The 16,504-nt window shown below is 38.9% G+C and overlaps 1 protein-coding gene across 1 annotated transcript; it reads right to left on the bottom strand.

Moving 5' to 3' along the window:
- Positions 1-8,911: 8,911 nt before the first annotated feature.
- On the bottom strand, positions 8,912-15,809 carry LOC112503447. Its single transcript, XM_025107487.1, has 6 exons — positions 15,672-15,809; positions 15,466-15,567; positions 14,265-14,660; positions 10,709-11,191; positions 10,148-10,612; positions 8,912-9,307 (listed from the first exon to the last, which is right to left on the bottom strand). Exons 1-6 carry the CDS (start codon positions 15,807-15,809, stop codon positions 8,912-8,914), a joined length of 1,980 nt encoding a protein of 659 aa, XP_024963255.1.
- Positions 15,810-16,504: the final 695 nt, after the last annotated feature.

The following is a 16,504-nucleotide window of genomic DNA, read 5'->3' as shown; positions in this document are numbered from 1 at the left end:
CTACATTCAGAAAGTCCAGTCCTGAATAGAAACAAAAGTGGTCTGCTTCTGAAAACTCTAACATTCACATTTCATCTCATTCAGCTAAAGGGAAGAAGGTCCATCAACCCCTAAGAAAGGAAGTAAAAACCAAGCCTGATCCTGCGAATAAAAACTTTGTGCTAGATAGGAAGTCTGTAAAAACAACCAATGCTAGACCAGAACATTTCAATAATGCTTCTACTTCCAAATATTCAAATAAAAAGAAAGTTGTTAAACAGTCTTATTACAAAACTCACAACTGTCAGTGCTTAACTCTTTAACAATTGCTGAGGAATCATATGTTCGATCATCGTTGCATTTTTTCTGAGCATGTTTATAGATATGAAAATGTTAAAACTCAAGAGAGAATGAAAAGAAAGCCCAAGCCTACAAAGGCTAAGGGCAAAGAAAAACAGCCTAAACCAAGTAGGCCGATGAAAATGAGGATGTTAAATCCAAAACTAACATGAGAGGACCCATTATGAAATGGGTACCTAAAAAACCTTAATTTGTCTTGCAGGACCAGCGTGTGCAACCATGGTACATGGATTCAGGTTGCACCAGGCACATGACTGGTGACAAAAGTCAACTCTCCTTCATCGAAAAATCTGGAGGATCTGTGACTTTTGGAGACAACAGCAAGGGTACAATCAAGGGATATGACACTCTCATCAAAGGAAACATATCCATAGCAAAAGTGTCCTATGTTGAAGGCTTAAAGAATAATCTGTTAAGCATAAGTCAATTTTGTGACAAAGGCCTGAACGTGCGATTTCGCAAAGGTTTCTGCATCATTGAAACAAAACTAGGACAAACCATCATCAAGCCAAAAGAGAAGGTAACCTCTATCTTCTGGACTTCCAATCTTCTGTGGGCCAAGAAACTTTATACCTCGTTTCCCATAGGAGAGTGAAAAATTGGCTATGACATCAAAAATTCTCACATCTGAATTTTGAAGTCTTGAGAAATTGGCCAAACAGAAGTTAGTCAAAAGAATACATGATCTAAATTTTGAAAAAGACCATCTATGCTCAGCCTGTAAAACAGGAAAATTAAAGTAGCCTTCTCATAAGTCCAAATCAGAAACCTCGTGCTCTAAACCACTGGATATGCTTCACATCTATCTCTGTGGGCCCATCGCTACACAAAGCCTCTCTGAAAAGAAGTACATCCTAGTACTAGTTTATGAATTTTCAAGATACACAAGGGTTGAGTTTGTCAAGAAGAAATCAGTAGTTCTTGAACTCCTCATCGCAGTGATGAAAAAGCTCTGAGTCCTTCTACAATGCAAACTCATCAATGTAAGAAGCAACAATGGAACATAGTTCAAGAATGAAAGAATTGATGAATATGTCATCAATGAAGGTATATCTCAAAAAAATTAAGCAGCCAGAACTCTACAACAAAATGGAGTCGTTGAAAGACGAAACAGAACCCTTGTAGAAGCAGCAAGGATGATGCTTGCTTCATCAGAACTACCTATTTCCTTCTGGGTTGAAGCAATATCTACTTCTTGCTTCATCGAGAACAGATCAATCATCAACAATAGGCATCAAAAGACTCCCTATGAACTCATCAATTAGTGGGGTCCAAATGTTTAATACTTCCATATCTTTGGGTGCAAATGTTATGTTCGCAACAATTGAGAACATCTTGGAAAATTTGACAAGAAAGCTTATGAGAGCATATTCCTGGGATACTCTCAAACCGCAAAGGCTTACAAAGTATTCATCAAGCAGACCAAAATTTTCGTAGAAAACATCAATTTGTCCTTTGATGATGCATCACCAATGACTTCTGGACCACATAGTTCATAACTCGAGCTAACTAAGCAAGCCTATGATTCATCTCCCCACAAACCAAATGAATCAGAATTAGCTCAACTGTTTGAAGACTTGTTTGAAGAAGATGTTGTCTCTGGACCGGTGACCAATGAAAAACTAGCTCCCAGAGCTGATGAACTACATGAGATCTCCAACACTGAAGGTTTAACTCTTTATGAATCTCATGTTACTTCACCATCTACTTCTTCTATGTCTTCATAACGAGAGCAAGAATTTGGAGAAGATCGATTTGAGGGAGAGTAAGCAATTCCATGTAACAATCCCATCAATTAAGAACCACATCCTTTTGCTCAAAAACCCCAATCAAGCACTAAATGGACAAAAGACCATCCTCATCACCAAATTATTGGTGATCGATCATTTGGTGTTAAAACAAGATTTGCCACTCCTAATGAATGCCTCTTCGCAAACTTCCTAAGCATGATCGAAGCTAAGAAAATTTCTAAAGCCTTACAAGATCCAAACTGGATAGATGCAATGCAAGTAGAATTACTCCAGTTTGAATGGAATAAAGTTTGGTCCCTTATGCCGCTACCCAAAGGTAAACCGCAATTGGGACCAAATGGGTCTTTATAAATAAGAAAGACGAAGATGGCATAGTCATCCGGAACAAGGCCAGGCTGGTCACAAAAGGCTATTGCCACAAAGAAGGAATAAACTATGCAGCACACAAGGGCTTCAAGGTTTATCAAATGGACGTCAAGTCTACCTTTCTAAATGGAAAATTGTAAGAAGAAGTCTATGTTCAGGAAACTCTTGGGTTTGAAGACTCGAAACATCCAGAATATGTCTATTTTCTGGATAAAGCTCTTTATGGCTCAAACAAGCACCTAGGCCCTGGTATGAAACTCTCTCCACTTTTCTTATAGCCAATGGATTTGGAACAGGTACCATCGACACAACTGTCTTTTTCAAAAGACACAAAGGTGATATTTTGCTTCTCCAAATATATATGAACGACATTATATTTGGCTCCACTAACTCCAAATTTTGTGAAAAATTCTCAGACTTGATGAAAAGCAAATTCGAGATGAGTATGATGGGACAACTAAGTTTCTTCCTGGGTTTTCAAATAAAACAAACTTTAGAAGGAATTTTCATCAATCAGTCCAAATATGTGACAGACCTTCTAAAGAAATATAATCTCTCAAATTAATCGTCTATGCGAACTCCAATGGCTACATGAGCTAAGCTTTTCTCTGATCCATCAGGCAAGCCTGTAGATGTAACAACCTACAGAGGCATGATTGGGTCCCACCTGTACCTCACATCTAGTAGGCCAGATATAATGTTTGCTACGTCTCTTTATGCAAGATATCAAGCTAATCCTAAAGAATCTCATCTTTCTGTGGTCAAGAGGATCTTAAGATACTTAAAGGGTACCCTATCCTTGGGTCTCTGGTATCCAAAGAACTATGTTTGAACTAATAGCCTATAGAGATGCAGATCATGCAGGTTGCAAGCTTGATAGAAAGAGTACGTCTGGGAGCTTTCAACTTTTGGGAGACAAGCTAGTTAATTAGACATCCATAAAACAAAACTGTCTCAACATCAACAGCAGAAGCAGAATATGTTGTTGCTGCTAGTTGTTGTTCACAAGTGCTCTAGATGAAAACCCAACTAAAGAATTATGGGTTCCATTATGAGAAAATCCCCATCCTCTGTGACTCCAAAAGTGCAATAGCAATCTCTACAAATCCAGTGCAGCACTCCAAGACAAAGCACAATGATGTCAGGTACCATTTCCTCAAAGACCATATAGAAAAGGGAACCATAGAGATGTATTTTGTTCCCACAAATATTCAACTTGTTGATCTCTTTACAAAAGCATTAGATGAGAAAAGATTTATTTTTCTTGTCAGCAAGATGGGCATGTTGAATCACACCACTTAAGGAAGATCATTCTTCAAACCAGAGATTTTCCATACCTCTAGGTTTTGCCAAAAGTAATATATAAATGGCCCTCGTAACCAAGTATTCCAATCCAGAGCCCAAGGTGAGAGGACTCAAACCGAGATGACTCAAACCGATGATGAGTCTGATGATGATGATAGTCCTCCCGCCTCCCCCGTCCCCATTCCTACCACTTCTGCCTCTCCACACCCAACTCCCCGGGCCACCACGTCTACTATCCATGGCGACCAAGGCCTAAGGGATATTAAAGAAGGACTGCCCAGTCCGAACCTTACCTAAACCAACTCTCCAGAGGCCACTCTTCAGGTCTCTGGACAAGATGAAGCCGAGGAACCCCATCATCCATCGCCTCCCTATCACACAGAGTGGTGATGAAGATATAAGGGCCCCTTTTCCTCAGGGTCCGACACTTTACACACACTCAGAAGCATTTGTTGCTTCTGAATTTGAGTTTTAGTAAATTGTTTAGAGCGATCTCCTCTTCGTGCACGCACCCCCTCGATACTTCATCTATAAACGTGGAAACATACGTACTTCTCTTCACCGGACTCTGAATCCGATGAGGATGAAGCACCTATCGAAACATCCGGATAGCTCTTCTTTAGAGGGCTATCAAGGACGGGATGGAAGTCCTCCCTTGCCCAACATTCCCACAGGCATCCGTTGCCGTAGTGGTTATCCCACAACTGAGTTGGTCACAAAGGCCGAGTTTCTAGCCTTTGCCGACTCAATTCAGCGGTCCTTGGAAGACCTAAAAATCACCATTGTGAGGGTTGCTGAATCCACCCCCACCCAAGATATCACCCATCTTTAGCAATCCATCACCTCCCTTGAAGCTCAATCGAGGGAGAACACCACCCGACTTCAATCCCTACAACGTCTGGTGACCCAAAAACACAACTACCATAACAACCTTATGCTCACCAAACTTGATTCCGTCGATGCATCCCTCGCCTCACGATCTGCCTAATTAATAGCCACCGATGCATCAATAGCCACCCTCTCATCCCAGCTATCCTCCATCACTACCTCCATCGCCTCTCTCCCCACCATCATCCATAATATCATCCCACCACCCACAGCCCCCTCTTCCTCTGCAGCACCCATTGCAAATGAAGCCTTTACATCTTTTGCTATAGAGATAAGAGATCTCATATCTTCCATCTCCATACCATCAGCTTCCACCACCACTCCCTCACCAAGGCACTAATCTCGAAGTTCAATGAGATTAATGCCAAGTTCATCACCAAAGCCGCCGAGCCAACCGCCACACTTCAGAAAAGGCTCGCTCAGCAACAAGAGCAAACCAACACACTTCTTCAGCGCAGGGAAGACGATTGATGGAGGATGGCTTTCAGATGTATGCCGCCTCACTTCAAAAGAAAATGAAGCGACCTACTTCTTGCTCTGCGGGGAGGCCATCCAAGCGCCCGAGGCATGAAGACCAAGACCCCGATGATCAAGTTCTAGGTCCTCATGAGGGGGAGACTTCATCACACCAATGGACATCAGCACCATCTCCATCAGCACAAGCTCCAACTTCACAACCACTTACTGGAACAGAAGCAAGGGAACCAGAGGCTCAACCCTCTGATGATGTAAATAATGTAAATACTTTAAATTTTCCATCAATTATTTTTGCAGCATCAACCTCTCATCCAGTAGCAGGCATTGTAACCCCTGTAACCAAAGTTGTACCCTTAGCCGAAGTACCACTTCCCTCATCTGATCCCTCATCAACTACCCATCACCACCAACAGATGAATCCTCACCAATACTAGTGAGCTCTTCATCACCTCCCCAAACACAACCTTCAACCACACCAACACCCATACAACCAGAAGCTCTAATTCCCTTCACTGCATCAACAACACCACCTTCATCACCAGTATATCCAGAAACTACCCAACTAGAACCTGCCACCATTTAACTAGAAACTACCCAAACAGAACCATCCCTCACCCAACTAGAACCACCTCTTACCCATACAGAACCATCCTTCACCCAACCAAAACCACCCGTCACCCAACCTATAAAGCCAACAGTACCTACAAATGTTTCCTCCTCTTCAAGGCAGCTTTCATCCATCGGTAGAGTGCAGGAAGTCATCGTTTAGACGGAAACGCTAAGGAGACGTTCGGAGATGCCATCTAAAGAACCCATCATGATGGAGAACATTCACCAATACCTCTACCACCATCGCAATTAGAAAATTGTTCTAAATCCCCCAAACCTGTCTCTAGAGTCTATGGACTTAATTAGACACAGGTTCATGAGGCAGATGACCCAACCACCACATGTTGTCTTCTCAAATGATGGAATAAAGACGGCTCATGATATCAAGCTATGGACCTTTGCAAACAAAGTCATCAAGCACATCAATTACACCGTGGAACATGCTCTTGGGATGATCTACGTCTTTAATGATAATGATTTAATAAATCTCAATCCATGGGACATGATTGACTTTTATATCCATACGACTCAGTGTCAGGACCATGGGATAAGGTATGGGATGGCACAAAGAGCAATTGTAGAGACGATGAGAACTTTGGTAAAGTTCAAAGCGAAGATTGATTTCCAGATTGCTCTAGAGCATGGCATTGAAAAACTCTCCTGCACGGCTCCAAAAGAAGACTTTCTTGGACTACAAGAGAAGCGTTCTTCCTCTATCTTGGCTCAAATAGAACTTTTCTTAGTCTTCAACAATGAGTTCGGTACCAAGAAGTTCTTCAGACTGATTGAGGTCTTCAAGTATTCAACCGATACGCTTGAATGGTTTCAAAAAGTCATTGAAGAGAGACTAGGCAAAGACTATGTGCTAGGAAGAGAGTGACAAGAGGTAATTCACAGGATCTCCACAACCATAAGGTATAGAAGATGGATGATGTATTTTTAGAGAATCTTCAATCGAGACCATGAATAAGATGTAATTTTTCTTTCCCTTACTTTTACTTTCGTACTGTATGAAACAATCCATTTTCGTAAATGAAAGCTTTTGACAAAAAGGATGTTTCTACTAGATTAGCCTTGTGTACATAGATAGTTATTTGTTAATAATTCATAGATAGCTATTTTTTATTTTTTATTTCTTAGGGGGAGATTGTTAGACCCCATAATTCCTATGTGTAATAGTAATGAAAAATGCACAAGCATGGAAGTCTGGAGACCCGATGGAAGACAAAGCTGAGAAGATTCTAAGTGCTGAAGACAAACCAGAAACGTTATGAAAGGTCCAGGGGTGCTGTGAAGACCTTAAGCACTTAACCTGATAATCATCTACTTATGAAGAAGTTCATCAGGTCGATGAACTAGCAACTCCATAACACATCTGGTTTACAGCAACTAAAAGAATGATCAAGTGTTAGTTCAATCAGATATACTCTTGTCAAGCAGATATGTGAAGAATCCCGATTGAACATATTACCTAGAGACAGTTGGAGGTGACTCATCGCCAGCTTGAATTATGTTACGCCAGGTAGTTAGAGATAACTCCCAACTTTCTAGATAGATATCTTCTGCTTGTTTATCTCATAGGTATCTTATACTAGATTGTTATCTCTTAGACTAGATTGCTAATATAAATAGCATTCATATGTCTTGTGTCAAAAGTAATCCTTCTCATTATCATTATTATAGTGAAATTACTTGAAAGTTTTACTTTTTCTTGAATATCATTAAAGTTGTTCTTCACTTTCTTCATTGATACGATAGATTTAGGTTCTCAAACATAAATCTTTGTGTTACATTGAGAGATCTGGGGTCAACACATTGGTCCACATAAATCCATGTGAATCATTGCAAGTGGAGATTTACAACATGAAGCTAATTTTGCTTTATGCGAAGATCTTGTAATCTTTCCCATTTCACATGTCGAACACAATGAGTTCTTATTAGATCTAAGTTCAAGCAGACCAATGACCAAATCACTGCTTACAAGTCAATTAATATATCTGAAGTTCTGATGAGATAATCTTCTATGCTATGTCCAATTGTCTTCTTTTGATGCTTTAGCAATTAAGAAAACTGGTTTAGAAGCAGTTAGAGTTGGAAAATTAATTGCATAAAGATTACCATAGCGTTCAACTCTTATCACCTCTATCCCTTTAGAGTCAATAATCACACAACCATTTACAAAGAATTTTACATCAAACCCATTATCACAGAAATAACTTATGCTTAAAATATTATGCTTTAAACCCTGAGCATAGAAAACTTTCTTAATCGTGAAACTGCCATTTGACAATGTTCTGTATCCTCTCACAAATCCTTTCTCTTTATTACCAAATGTGACTATTCCGCCAGAATTTTCTTTAAAATTAGATAGAAGATGCATGTGTCCTGTCATGTGTCTTGAACATCCTGAGTCTACGTACCACACATGACAATCCTGCAAAAACAATCACGGAGATTTAGGTACCCATTTCCAAAATGGGTTCTTTTGAGTTAGAAATAACATTTGAAGATAAAGATTTAACGCACCACTCGTATTTCTCCTTTGGAATCCATTTCCAAACAAATCTAACATCTAAAAAACATGGCTCCTCCTTTTTCAGTTTTGAAACTTTTTTCTTGAAAGCACTTTTCTTTTGAACATCAGGAGGACCATTGAAAACTTTTGCTCTGAGCGAGGTCTTTGATTTAGAATCAGAAATCTTTGACCCTAATGACTTTTTGCATTTGGCGTTAACTGCAAGGGAGTTTGACTCACAATAATTGCAATGTATATGATGCTTAACAACAGAAATAAGATCCGGATGAGAATTTTTTTTAACATTCTTAAGATCCGCATCCAAATTACAGTTCAAGTTCACAAATTTAGAATTGCAACTATTTTTATTCACAGAGAAATTCTTTACAGAAGATGAATTACTTGAAACATTTTTCTCAATCTTCTGCCAAGACTTCTGCTTGCAGTCTTTTCCAATCTTTAAAAGTTCTGCAACAAAAAAAGATTTTGGGTTAGTCGAGCGCTTCGCAGATAAAGATTCATATTTAATTGATTTTGCATTTTGAACAGATTTGACGGTTTTAGGAGTAGCCTTAGAAAAAATTTCAGATTTAGTTTTAGAAGGCTCCCCTTTCTCAAACTTACTTTCAGAAAGATTAATTTTATCAATAACAGTTGTTTTTTATTTAGAGACATTCTGAGCAGCTTCTGAATTTTTGGCAAATGATCTTGAAGCTGTTTTGAGATCTTCCTCAAGCTTAATGATTTTACTCATAAGCTTAGTCCTTTCATCATAACACGAATTTAATTCTTTTTCCAAATCTAAAATCTTTTTCAAATTGGACGCAAGCAAATTATCTTTACTGAGAACAAGCAAGGTCAATTTCGAAAATTTTCTTTCAAAGTCTTTTGATTTGGATAGAAAATCATTTTCAGCTTTAATATTTAAACATTTTTCCACACGAAGTTCATCTTCAAGATCAGAAATCTTTTTCAAATTCAAATCAAATTCAGGATTTGGATGTACTTTCCAATCTTGATCAGTACTTTCTTCCATATTGTTTGAATCATAAATCACCTATGTTTCTAACTCAGAATCAGACTCGTTTAAAATGTTTTCGAATGATTCAGGATTCAATGATTCGATGAACTCGGAAAGTATTTCAGAATTCGTTTTAGATGATTCAAAAAAAATGAAGTTTGATATTGAACTCTTTTAGTTGGATATACTGAATCAAGTTCAGTATGTGAAAATATGGTTTCTCTAGTTTCATAACTCGAGTTAAGATCATCATATTTCATTCCAACTGTTTTAAAATTTAACTTTTCAAAAGATTCTTCATCAATTTTATCATTATCATTCTTATCAAACATATGTGATTCATTTTCAGATTTGACAAAGATTTCATTCACAGTAGGAATTGCAAATTTTGCCAACCCTCTTTTATCAAAATCGTACAAAGATTGAGGGGCGTTTTTCAAAGTATCATTTTAAGTAAAACCCAAACCCATTTGAGAATTATAAAAACGAGTATCTTTTGGGTTCTTTGTCAATAGTTTTAGTGGTTGCTCAGACTGGCCTCTTTTATAGTTAATATCCTCAAACTGTTAATTTCATCATAGAGCTTCAATCTTTCAGCAAAAATACATCAAATCTCAGCTATATATCATCACGCTCACACTCAACATTACTTAATTTCTTTTTCAGCAACATATATTCATTTTCAAGTTTAGCCTTTTCTTATTTTAGAATTTCTTTTTCTTGTCTTAGACCCTCACTCAAGCATTTAAAACCGCAACTTTCTTCTCGAATTTTCAACATTAAATTCCTTTCACCTTTTAGCCTATCTTTTAAAACTTTAAACTCATAGTTCATATTTTCAATTTTCTTCATGAGTTCAACATTTACCGAATTTACCTCATTCTTATTCTCAGATGATGAGCCTTCGACTTCAGTTATTGAGATTAAGCACATGTTTACCTGGGTAATATGAGCAGCTTCATCATCTAATGAGTCAATCAGATAGCTTTCATCTTCAGCCACCAAAGACTTTCCATCCTCAAGGGCTTTTGCCAGATTAGCCTTTTTGAGATAGTAATTTAAATCTTTGAACTTCTTGAACAGACAATCTTTGAAGTAGTGACCAGGCTTTCCACAATTAAACCATCTGCTCAATTCAGGTTGAGCATCCATATGATCTCTGGCTTTCCCAAACTTTTCAGGCTTCACCTCCTTTCCCTTACTCTTCTCAAACTTAACAAACTTCTTCTTCTTCCCGAACCTCTTCTGGGACTTCTGTGTCAGCAAAGCAAGTTTCTTGGAGAACTCTCTAATTTCATCATCTGAGTCAGTAGAAGAATCATCAGTTGACTCACTCTCAGTCTGTTCAAATAACTCTGTCTTCAAAGATTTAGAGCTCTTTCTTTTTGATTTACCCTTTCCTTGCTTCCCCGATCAAAGAGCTAAGGAGTCAGCCACCTTCTTCTTTTCAATCGTTAACTCTCTCACAGTTTCCTCTTGTTCGTATAGGATACTGTAAAGATCATGAATGTCATCTTTAGACGTATTCTTGTTCATTTGCAGATTAACTGCAAGAGAGTTCCATTCCAGACTCAAATTCTTCAAAAACTTGTAGTTGATCTCAGACATGGATTTCTGAATACCATTCCTCCTCAGATCATTTAGAATAACATTGAATCTATTGTAGGATTCAGTAATGGTTTCATTCTCACGAGCCCTGAATCCTTCATAAGCACTAATGCACTGATTCATCCATGTCTGAATAGACTTTTCACTTCCTAGCATCTGCTGCTCAAACTCATCCCACAACTCTTTTACTGATCCTCTACTGTCAACTCTGTTAAAAAGTTCATTAGGAATGGCCATCAACATATAAGTCAAAGCTTTCTTGTCAATGATGACTCTCTCTTTCTCTGTTTCAGTGTAGTATTGTGGATCTTTCTATGTTTTGGAAGCAAGCACGACTATCCCATCAGCGGTAGTCTACTCAGGTAGATCCATATAACTAATGAGAGGTCCATTCTTTATTGATTCCATCATCTTTTCATCCTAATTATCAAGAAAATGAACCATTCAAACTTTCCATTGCAAGTATTCTCTAATAGCAAGAACTGGAGGCTTAGAGTCAGGACCAATACTCAACATATCTTTCGACATCTTTCAGACTTGAAAATGATCTTTTTAGAAATATAGACAAAGACTGGATTTGAAATCTTTAAGAATAATATCCCCCTCCTGTGACTTATAATGGAGGTCCCGCTACCTGGTTAGCGGGTGGGGTCAAGGGGAAACGGCCCAAGAATTTTTTTTTACGTAAGAAAATTGAAGCACCCCACTAACCTTAGAAAAAAATAGCTTCACCGGATAAGACTTCACCGATGAATAAGAAAATAACCACTATTCGGACAAATGAGTTTCCAGAAAATGAGTATCTGGACAAGGATTGAGAATGCTATCCGGACAAAGAGTATAAGCATTATTCGGAAAACAGAGAAATGCTTCACCGATCAACAAGATCTATCTAGTCATCAAGTAATAAAGGCTATACGGACAACAAAGGAACACCTCTCCGGACAAGGGTATGTCCGATGAGATAGGTATTCGGACAATGAAGTGTCTGATGAGAGCACTTGAACAAAATGAATCAATGTATCCGGACACAATTATATGGGGTCTCGAGACAAGTCAATGATCGATAACAAAGGTATCCGGACAAGACTAATCCGATCAAAACTCAAGAAATGACCGATTACAAGAACCCTTTTACACACAAATTCAGTGTCCGGAGAGAGAATCTTATCAAACGATGAATGTATTCAATGTTCGGAATGAAGAACACTTAAACCCATAAATTTAGAAATCGCTCAAAAACAGCCAAAAACTGCAATTTGATGCAATTTGCTTATACAGATCGGTTAGCAGTAGGTGCAAAAAACAAATTGAACACAACAATTACAACAAAAACAGATCAAAATGGCATGAATTGATCAAAAATGTCCAAGAACAGTAACCAATGAGTTCGAAACAAAAATTTCCAAATTCGACAACAAATCAAATTCCAAATCCAATCCTGTCAATCTAATCAAGCTTTGATAGCAATTGTGATCCCAGATTCAAGTCATAACTATCAATCTTCAAGAACACAATATGAATTTAATTTGTTGGCCAGCTTAGATTCATCAACAGTTTTGTACAAGTTCTTAATCACATACAATTTCTCTCAATCTGCGTATGAATGATTGAAACTACTAACTAATAAACAGACAACTAACTAATACCACTACTATTGAAGGAAACTAAACTAACTTTCTATTAACGAAACTACCATACAAAGCATTATAAAACATTTTAAGCACAGGGACTTGAAAACAACATTTTGTTCCAACGGATACCATAAAGAATTTGGTGACCAGAAAATCGATTATTCATTAAGGTCAAAAGGAGTATAAATATACCAAACATTTACAAGGAAATAGGAGATAAAAGAGGAGAGGATTGCTACAATTGTGGATAGACACAACGTATGGAATATATACGAAAAATCCTTTACTCCCCCTCAAGTTGGAGCATGTAAGTCTCGAATGCCAAACTTGCCAAGTAGACCTTATAATCTGTCAGTTCAAAGGGCTTTGGTGAACACTTCTGCTATCTGGTTTTTTTATGTTCACGCACATTCATTGTATGTCTCGTGACTCTATCCGTTCTCTGACGAAGTGACAGTCCATTTCCACGTGCTTAGTTCGTTCATGGAAAACCGGATTATTAGCAATGTGTCTTGCTACTTGGTTGTCGCAGAAGAGTGGTGTTGCTTTTGTGGGTGCCACTCTCAAGATTTGTAAGAGCCAACACAACCATAATATTTCACTCACTACATGTGTCATCGCTCTATATTTCGGTATAAAAATTCCTTAACCTATGGTGCCTTTGAGATAGCGCTGGACACGAGTGGCAACCTCCATGTGCCTTTGTCGAGGATCAGAAACAAACTGACTTAACATGTTAACAACATATGTGATGTCCGATCTCTTTGATTGAAGGTACAACAGTCGTCCAACCAATCTTCGATACTGGCTAGCTTCAACCCTTGGGCTATCATCACACTGATCCATTCGCATTTTTTGTTCTATGGGGAAAGAACTCAACTTGCATCCTAACATTCCACTGTCATTTAGAATGTCAAGTGTGTATTTTTGTTGGCTCAAGACTATTCCATTGGGCATTCTTTCTACTTCAATACCAAGGAATATACTTTAGTGGCCCCAAGTCTTTTATACTAAACTTCTCATTGAGGAAGTTTTTAGTTTCTTTGATTTTAGTCATACCATTTCCTGTTATGATCACGTCATCCACATAATTAAGGTCGTAACATAGTCTTCGCCCTTTTTGTATATCAATAGTGAGGCATCAGCATGTGTTTGTTTGAAGTTTAAGCTTGAAAGGGCCGCAGTGAACTTTTGGTAGTAGTTGCCTTAAGCCTATCGCAAACAATAAAGAGACTTCCTTAACCTACACACCCTGGTCTCTCCTTCCTTGGTGAAGCCCTCTGGTATTTTCATATATACTTCCTCATTGAGATCTCCATGAAAGAAAGCATTATTCACGTCAAGTTGATGGATGATCCAACTCTTCTTCGTGGCTACAGTGAGGAAAGTTCGTACAGTGACCAGTTTAGCCACAGGTGCGAATGTGTCATGGAAATCAATCCCTTCCAATTGCGTGAACCCTTTTGCCACTAATCACGCTTTATACCTCTCGACTTTCTCGTCCGGTTTGTACTTTGTTTTGTAGACCTAGTTTGAATCAATGGTACGTTTCCCATTAGGGAGTTCTTCAAGAATCCATGTTCCATTTTCTTCTAGAGCTTTTATCTTCTTTTGCATGTCTTCATTCTGTTTTTCATGTTGCACGGCCTGTCTAAAATATTTTGGCTCATCATTTGAACTGATGGCAGACAAAAAGGCTTTGTTTTGTTAAAGAAGCTTTTATAAGAGATATGATTAGCAATGGGGTGTACCGTCAAGGAATCTTGTTTGCGTGCGGTGTGTGTGGGGTCCATCGAGGGTGGCAGATTCACGACAAATTCGTCAAAGTGCTCTGGCTGTGTTCTCGCGCTCTTCTCTCTTTGGCCATAATCTTGTTGTATGGTGGGTTGGAGTTCTGACTCGGTCTCATTCACAACCTCTAGCTCCACGGTGGAGTGATTCTCATTCTGACCAACATCATTGTTTTTTTCGACCTCAACGTCATCACCACCTGGCTTCTCTTCACCAACGTCCTTTGGACTTGTGTCATCATCATATAAATTATCAAACAATTCCACCCTATCATCTTCATCTTCGTTTCTTTGTGTTTCAGCAGCCGCAAAAGGGAAAACTTGTTCGACAAACCATACATCTCTTGATGTGATGATCTTGTTTTCACCAATATTTTACACTCTATAACCCTTCTTTCCTAGCAGGTAGCCCACGAACACACTTGGTCTCCGCTTTACTTCAAACTTGTCTCCCTTTGTTTATGTGTTTCTCACATATGCGAGGCAACCAAATACCTTCATGTGCTCATAGCTTGGCTTTTGTTCGAACGGTATCATAAAGGGTGTTTTAAAACCAATCACCTTGGAAGGAAACCTGTTGATTATATAAGCGGCCATCATGACACACTCTCCCCAAAATTTGGTTGGCAGATTAGCTTCGAACTTTAAGGCTCTTGCCATCTCGAGAAGATGTCGATGTTTCCTTTCGACCACCCCGTTTTGTTGTGGGTTGTGAGGGCATGTTATCTCAAGGATAATTCCTTGTTTAGCATTAAAGGCAATCATGGAACCTGATGTAAACTCTCCCCCATTATCACTCCTTATTTTCTTGTAGTCTTTTCCAAACTGTGTTTTGACCATATTGCAAAATATGACTAGGTGACTACTGGCTTCGTACTTGTGTTTAGTAAGAAATACCCACACTGCTCTACTAAAATCATCAACAATAGTCAGAAAATAGCGTGCTCCTGAGAGAGATGGTGTACGATAGCTTCCCCAAACATCACAATGTAACAAATTAAAACACTCGCGAGTTTTAATAAAACTGTCACCAAAAGGTAAACGAGTATGTTTGGGTTTTGCACACACATCACAAACTCTGTCTTTTAACTTAAAGATAAAATATGTTAAAAAATTAACTTGATGTAACTTTGCCTCAGAGGCATGCCCCAATCTCTTGTACCAAATCTGGTGTTGTCATCAATGCCTTTTTTTCCACTGAACCCATTCGATAGAGACCCCCATCACACTGCCCCGTGCCAATCAAGCTCCTTGTCCGCAGATCCTATGCAACAAAGAAGTCAAGGAAGAAAGTTACTGCACAGTGTAGATCTTTCGTTAAACGACTAACGGATAAAAGATTGCATTAAATTTTGGGATGTATAACACTTTGGCGATCTTTATTCCATTCAGTAGCATGCTGGAACCTCTTCCCTTAACTGGGATATAGTCTCCATTGGGTATGACGACCGGTGTCTCGCCATTGGCTCCAACCCTGTCTTCGAGTAAATCATCATTCCTAGTCATGTGTTCAGTCGCACCTGTGTCAACAATCTAGGTTTCACACTTATCAATTTTACCTGCCATGTTAGTTGTAGCTTTGTTTACTTCGTTGGAGAAGTGCTTGATCAGCTTCTGATATTGTTCACTCGTGAGACTTGGTATTGGACTCGAATCAGCGTCAGCCCATGTCGCCTTGGGCTTTCCCTTTTCTTTCTTTCCTTTTCTTGGCCACCACTTCGGGTAACCATATCTCTTGATACAGCCCTACCAATTGTGAACGTCCTTGCCGCAGAAGGTGCAGTGTTCGATCTCTTCCCCGCTGTTGTGCCTTGTGTCTTTCTTCGTTCCTATGTTTCAATGTGCAGTCAAATTATTTGGCACCTCTCGTCGGTTCTGTGAAAAGCTTTGAAAAACAGTAGCCTCATGTGTAGGTTTCTTTGTCGCCAAGATGGCCCTTTGTTGTTCATCTTTGGACACGAGGTGGTATGCTATTCCCAACGTGGGAGTTGGTTTTGACCCAAGGATCCGTGTCTTTATGGTCGAGAATATGCCATCAAGCCCCATCAAGAATTCGTAAAGCCTCTCGTTTTCTTTGGCTTCGTTCAATCTCTTTCCCAGATCACATGTGCACTTACCACAAGAACATCTAGGGATCGGCGAAACAGATTGAATCTCGTCCCATAGTTCTCGCATCTTCATGTTGTAGGCCGATACAGAGT

The sequence above is a fragment of the Cynara cardunculus genome, unplaced genomic scaffold (assembly GCF_001531365.2).
Source record: "Cynara cardunculus var. scolymus isolate 2C unplaced genomic scaffold, CcrdV1 Un_Scaffold_3021, whole genome shotgun sequence".
NCBI lineage: Eukaryota > Viridiplantae > Streptophyta > Magnoliopsida > Asterales > Asteraceae > Cynara > Cynara cardunculus.
Note: the sequence above shows the minus strand (reverse complement) of the source record. Positions and strands in the feature narration are given on the sequence as shown.

Bases quoted from the DNA above. Each gene is read 5' to 3' on its own strand.
- LOC112503447 (XM_025107487.1), bottom strand. From the start codon at position 15,809: ATGACTAGGAATGATGATTTACTCGAAGACAGGGTTGGAGCCAATGGC. The intron at 11,192-14,264 runs GTACACCCCATT...TCCAAAACATAG, and splicing joins GCAAACAAGATTCCTTGACG to AAAGATCCACAATACTACAC. The intron at 10,613-10,708 runs GTGGCTGACTCC...TTATTTGAACAG, and splicing joins TAACGATTGAAAAGAAGAAG to ACTGAGAGTGAGTCAACTGA.